This window comes from Harpia harpyja, chromosome 14, assembly GCF_026419915.1.
Source record: "Harpia harpyja isolate bHarHar1 chromosome 14, bHarHar1 primary haplotype, whole genome shotgun sequence".
Taxonomy (NCBI): Eukaryota; Metazoa; Chordata; class Aves; order Accipitriformes; family Accipitridae; genus Harpia; species Harpia harpyja.
In genome coordinates this window covers 29,538,448-29,545,229 of record NC_068953.1, presented here as the reverse complement: position 1 = coordinate 29,545,229, position 6,782 = coordinate 29,538,448, and the positions used below count along the sequence as shown (strand labels likewise).

Below are 6,782 nucleotides of genomic sequence, written 5' to 3'. Positions count from 1 at the left end.
GAGCGCGGCGCGGGGCGGGCGCGGAGCGGAGCCGAGCCGGGTCCTGGTCCCGCGGTGCCGGTGGGCGGCTGCCACCCTACCCCCCTGTCGGCGGCCGAGCGTGGCGGGCCCCCCGCGGCCGAGCTGCCCTGCCCGCCGGGCTGTGATGTGTGTGCCCCGCTCGGCGGGAGGCGGGGAGTGCCCGGCGGAGAGGAGGGGAGTTAGTCAGCGGCGAGGAGGAGGAAGGGCAGGAGGCAGAGCCATGGAGAGCAGCGCTCCGCGGCGGCGGGAGGGGCGGGCTGTGTGACCGGGGCGAAGCGCGGGGGGCACGGCCCGGCAGCCCGGGCGGCAGCGGCGGGGCCGGGGATGAAGGTGCCGGGCAGCCCCCCGCCGCCAGCCGCCGGCCGGTGACGGGGCGGGGGCCGCGGGCCGGGGAGGGGAGGGGAGGGAAGGGGGGGAGCTCGCTGCCCTCCTCGGGCAGGCGGGAGGGAGGGAGGGGACTCCGGCGGGGGCTGCCATCGCCCGGGGCCGCGGTGACTCAGAGCCGGCGCGGCCGGGGGTGAGCCGAGGTCTGTTGTTGTGGGATTTTTTCCCCGGCAGGTTATAAATAGCCCCGCTCGGCGCCGTGTCACGGAAGGACACCCTGGCTGGGCGCGGGGAGAGGCCGCCGGCCCTCAGCCTCCCCCGGCCGGCCGCCGCCAGCCTGCCTGCCGGCGGGCCCAGCTGCTAGCGGCGGGGTCGGGCGAGCCCCCGGCGGCGCGGCCGGCCTCCGGCTTATTGTTTTGACACGCGAAAAATAATTCATATCGCTGGCGGGAGGCAGCGACAGCCAGGCTTCGCGGGGAGAGCGGCAGAGCGCTTCGGCTCCTTTCAGACCTCGCGGAGGAAACGGAGGAAAATGAAGCCGGAACGAGGTAAAGCGTTTATCAAGGTATTTCTCTTTTGGGTTTTGTTCCCGGGATGAGAAGTAGCCCGGTATTCGGTGTTATCGCTCTGTTTCCGTGTCCCCTCCCCGGTCATTTTGGGGGGATGGGAGAGAATCCAGGTACTCGGGTTCAACTGGGGAAATGCTGAGGAGAGCGGGATACTGGACGGTGCCCTGCGAAGGTGGTTAACAGCCCGATGTCCTGCCTGCCCTTCGGCTTTCCATTGTCTTGGTTGGGTGGAAGGGAGACGAACGCCGTAGCGAGCTGCTTTTGCTCTGGGAATGCTGCAGTTCGTGTGTCAAACACAATCGGCTTGTCAGCACAGAACCGCAGCGCTGAGGCGAGAGGCGGTCCGAGGCAAATCGGGCATCGACTGACAATGTCGGCACATGTACCCAGATGTCAAAACGTAGCTGAAAAACACCCCGAAAATAACCGTAACTTCCATCTGTGTTGTTTTATAACCTGACGGTGGGTTTTGTTGCAGTTATAAAGGAGATGTATCATAACAAGCTTGCCGAAATACTAATTTTTCACAATCGTTCGGTTACATCTTTTCTGGATTACTAACATCTGGTTTTACAGAAAAATAAAGTCGACTGTCTACGTATATGTTTATAACACTTCAGCTCTTTTGCAATGTAGCAACAGCTGCTGATGCCCCTAGAGTTGAAAATACGGCATGACTTCTGTTTTGATCCACAGGACCAGTGACTATTGATTCCTGTTAGTTAAAGCAAGATTATTTTTTTAAACAAATCTCATGGGTGCTCATCGTAGAATTTTGAGTGTTAATTAAAACAAAAAAATCTTGCTTGGATATTTGGATTTCTTAAAGTTTTGATGATTCTATTGTTTACCTGGTTGCTTTCAGTTTTAAAAACACATTCTTTTTGTGTCATAATCGCTTTGGTGTTTTGAGAAACACTTTTAAGATAGCTTAGATATCTGTGTATTAAACGCTAACACTTACATGACATACACGTCTTAATTAAGTCTGTTAATGATACGTTTGCTAGTAGCGACACTGCATAAATGACCACTCTTAGGTGGATTTCTTGTATGTATATGCTGTAAGGATTATATGGTGTGATGATAGCACAGATAGTACAGAACCGATCATGAACATATGCATAAATTAATGGGGTTTAAGTACTAGGGATTTTAAATGGGCTTTTCTCTTCACTTTCCTCCTTGTTTCTTAATTGCTTAAACCTTCACCTGGTCGATTGCAGCAAGGCAGGTTGTTTTTAGAATAGCTTTAGATTTTCATACCAGACCCTGAAGTTTGAAAACTATTTACTGTCAAAGTGAAATAAAATTTCAAAATAGCCAGGTAAAACCCAAGTCAATATTTGCAGCTTTAAAATGTTCTGCTGCAGAAGTTAAAAACCTTTATATGACCTTTGTCTGTTCTTTTCTTTAATTTTTAGGCAGAAAAAGAATGTTAGAAACATTTTTAGTTGCTGTATGATAAGTGATCAGATGCCTTTTTTTAACCAATCTGGTGTAGAGGAAACCAAATTTATAAAGAAAGCAAGTTATTAGGTTGTTGGGTTGTTGTGGTGTTGGGTTTTTTTTTCCTAAGCTGACGTTAATAAATCGAGATTCCTATCTGTTGTAAAATGTCTATCACAAACTGGGTGAAACCCTTCAGAAGTAATATCTTGAAATTCTTTTAAGATAATTAACAAAACTCTTGAAAGAAATCATGGATCTTGCCAAACGTTGGAGAGTATCTTCAGCCATTTTAGTAGATACCTCTAGCTTAACTGAGCTAATGTAATAGAGCAATACCATGCACAAAGGGGGTTGTGAAAGTGCTGCCTAAATGCCACATGCGGCCCACAGAGACTCTTAGGAGGCACGAATCATGCAAATGTTTAAATGTGCTGCTTTCTGCATAGCAGCTGCACCACAAGATACAGGCAGTCAAGTGTGCAGTCACCTGCTTCCAATTGTCGCAAATTAATAGCAAAGGAGAGGAGAGAAGCAGACCACTCAGCTTGCCACAGTCTTCACTTTTCTACAGACCCTCAAAATCCTGAGAAGACTGCAAATCTGCACATGAAGTCAAACATAAAGAAACAGACTCTTAAAAAGACTTGAAATGTTTTGGGTTTTTTTCATTCTTACAAATAATTGTATCAGAATCCATTTGGAACAGGGAGATGTAGTTCTTGTAGTTAGAATTAAGCTTAAAACTATACTTAAGATTGTAATGCCCAGGCATGTTGGGAGAAGGTATGGTTTAGCCTTTGTCATACTACCAGTAAGATTCTTGTTATCACCAGCAAAAGTGGGTGGTTCAGGAGAAGAAAGGGGAGATCTAAATGCGCAAGCGCTTTTTTTAACAGTGGGAAATGTTATAGAATATTTTAATTTAAGGAGGTGAGAGGGATGAGCAGAAATGAAGAAAAAAGGGAAATTTAGCCCTAAGGTACTTACCTTCCTTTATAATAAGGAAAGTTTGAAAATTACAGATAGAAACATGCAATATATGAGAGCGGTATGGAGGAGATGGAATATGGAGTGTTGCATAGCAGACCCATGGAGCAGTTTAAGTGAGGAAGAGAGGTTTGAAAGTGCAGGTAAAAAATGGGGACTTACCCCTTTGCCATGCAAAGGCACAGGGCATTCACAGAACGTGTCTCATGAGCATCGCTCAGGACTTACCCATCAGGTGGTGTGTCAGTGTGGAAGGGCAGTGCTTGCTCTAAGCACATTCACATAACTGCCTCTATATTGGGTCTAGAGAATGCAGTAACTAAAATACTGATGGCTGCTGCTTGGCTTTACCTTTCCTATGCTGCCATTCTTAAAGTGAAGTGTTGAAGCATCTTAAAATACCGTGGTCACATTGCTTCAGCTGAGGCTTTACCAGTGCCTGTGAGAAGAATGATTTATCTCCCTTTCTTACATACAGTGTTTTTGGAGTGATGTTGGAGTTTTGGTGTTTTGTTTTTTGTTTGTTTTTTTTTTTTGTCTTTCTGCAGTAACAACATATCAGCTTACCTAGCTTTGATCCACGATATCATCACGATTTTGTTTCTGCAGTACAGCTGCCTAGTCAGCTGCTTCGTGTTGCATGTTTGGACTGCTGTTTCCTTCCTCAAGTACAGAGCTTTGCTCTTGCTTCTATTGAACTTCGTTCTAATGACTTCTGATCGCTTTGCCAGTTTATTGAGTTTGGAAGACAGAACTAGACTTCGTAGCAGAGTGCTTGCAAACTCTTCCAGTTCAGCTTTGTTCATAAACTGTATAAACACGCTGTTTCACCATCGGAGTTAATGAAAACATTGCATAATGTCAGGGTGATAGCTTACTGCCAAACTCAGAAGGCTTGTTATGTACTCTTAGAGTACACTTGGTGCACAACTGGAAAAAATCTTGTGGTTTAGATGAATCTACAGTATAGTCATATTTTACTGTGGGAATGTTACAAGACATCAAAAGTCTTACTATAGTCTAAATAGCTCAGCGTTACTGCTCCTTCCTCCTCCCTCCCCCTCACTGCATGAATGATCAGTTAAAGGAGGAAGACAGGCTTGTTTGTCTCTAAATGCATGCTGGCTGTTTTTTACCACCTTATTCTAGTCTTTTCTTACTTTTTTATTACCGTTCTTTGTTTATTCCTCTGCTGTGTGTTCTCTGTGTAGAGACTATTCTGTTTTCACTTACAAATTAAGCAAAAAAGCAGTTGTCTCATACTTTCTGAAGCGTTAATTCCCTCCTTGAGATTATCCTAATTTAAAGAAATGGCTTTCTGTCAACAAGAGAGAAACAATCAGTCTGAAGACTGCTTTTTCTCTTCTCCTTCCTTCTTTGCAAGTCAAACTCAGATATGTGCCTCTGGGTGTGTTTGTAGTTAACTGGGTTAAGATACTTTGTTCCACCTTATTTGGTGGTTTGGTATGGGAAGAGCTAACTCTTTGGGCTCAACAAAAGTCTGTTTACTACCTCCTGTTGGAAACATAGCTGAAGGATTTCTGGATATGTCTGTGAGGAAAGCTGGAGGAGAGATTAATGAAGATGAACAGTTGATTGAATGCTTTTCTTCAGATCCTTAGGAGGAAGGATGAGGCGGCATGTGTTTGGGGGGGAAGTGAGCCGAACCAATGTGTTCAGGAGTTGTGGAGTTAGTTGTTAAGTTAGGAGATCTGGATAAGGTCCTCATTTTTAAAAACAAGACTTGCTTTTATGCCCTGTATTAACTCCGTGAAAGATTTTGTGGAAAACTTTTTAGCAAAGACCATGTGCTACAGAATATGCAGATCAGGAAGTGAAAATATCTTTTTCAAAAGGCTGAGTGGTATTTTAGTGTCCTATATTGCACTGTGATACAGGCGCTTTAATTTTATAGTATTTTCTCAGCGAAATGTCACCAAGCACTTAAACTTTTCTGTGGTGGAACGATGTAGCCAGTAAACAAAGTAATAAACTGGAAATGAGGTGCTTCCTGCTTAGTGGAGCTGTCACTCCAAAAGCGTTTGGGCAATGCTTCGGGCTTGGTTGCCACAGGTAAGTGCAGGTTGGGTGATAATGAGCTGGAGGTGACGCTGCTTCTTAGCCCGGGAGGAAGCCGTGCTGGCAAACACGCTCTGCTGCGCAGGGGCACGTGCGAGAAGGTGCGTGTGATGAGGGACGCTAGCTCTGACGGGCAGGAAAGGGTGGGGGGGGGTGGGGTGTCTGCTTTTCCTTTCAAATAAAACCAACTTATTCTTTAAAAGAAAGAAAACGTAAAACTGTTTAGGATGAAAAACCCCAACCAAACCAACCAAACTGACAGGTGGTCAGGATATTACACTCATTCCATTTATAAGGCATGAAGCCATCTAGCTCTAATCTTTGGGGAGAACAGATTTGTCCTGATCACGCATAATATATAGATGCAGTGGATGAGGATGAGTGAACAGGAATATAAGCCTTTTTTTTGCTTGGTTTGTTTTCATTGAGGGTGGAGATGCTTTCCAATACAGCTCTGTCCTTGCACCCATGAAATGGGAATATATGCTCTTACTAAATTTCTACTACAAAAATGTAACTTCGAAGAATTTTTAGCTTTTAGGTGCTTAATGTTTTTTTCTCCCCCCCCCCCCCCCAATAAATCTAAGGTTATTAATTTATAGAATTTGAAAATCTTAAATTTTGGTTTGAAATGCCTGCTTATGTTAAAGTTTTCCTACCTGTTCTGCAACTCGTACCTAGATGTCGACAGTGAGGCAAGTCCTCCTGTTGTAGAACTAGCTCTTGGGTTGGAAGAGTGCTTTTATTGGTGTTCAGCAGTGAGAGTTCTTCATGCGTGCCTGTTCCTCAGAGAGAACAAACCATACTAGTAACAACTTTGCCATTTTCTCTTTGTTTAGTTGGTGTTGTCCATACTAGCCGCCTTCAGAGGGGCTCTTGTTGCTAAAACAGATGATGCTGGAGTGGCATTTAGGTGGATATTTTGGGGCTTGTGGATGTGCCAAACCCATAGGCTTGGGCTATATTACTGACCCTTCTGACCGTATTCTTTACTTGTTGAAGTGAGAAACTTTGGCATGCCAGATCAGATCCCTGGGCTGAAGCGTATTAGATTGGACTTTGTTGTTAAGGGCAGTGTTGAAACTATTATTGGATCTGAGGTCTGCCAGCTTGTAAATGTTTTTAAAAATAAGCTAACATTTATAAATACAGATTCTCATGAGAGATGTGATTTTTTTGCCAAATGAAATTCTGCTTATTAAAATTAGAAATCTTCTGTGAAAACAGAGTAACTGACGGGAACAAACCAGCTATATGACATTTGTTAAAAGAACTTGCTTTGTCTGCTTCACTGATTACAAAATGTTTCTTTGCTATTTTGACGAATGTCTACTAATAGCAACTGTTAAA

General features: G+C 44.8%; 1 protein-coding gene across 3 annotated transcripts in view; it reads left to right on the top strand.

The window, feature by feature from the left end:
• The first annotated feature begins 473 nt into the window (after positions 1-473).
• Positions 474-6,782, top strand: part of ATOSA (atos homolog A) — a 49,590-nt gene continuing 43,281 nt past the window's right edge. For all 3 annotated transcript variants that reach the window (XM_052809004.1, XM_052809003.1, XM_052809002.1), the window contains exon 1: positions 474-893. In XM_052809004.1, coding sequence (XP_052664964.1) covers positions 878-893 — 16 coding nt within the window. In that variant the 5' untranslated portion in view covers positions 474-877. The remainder of the gene's footprint in view (positions 894-6,782) is intronic.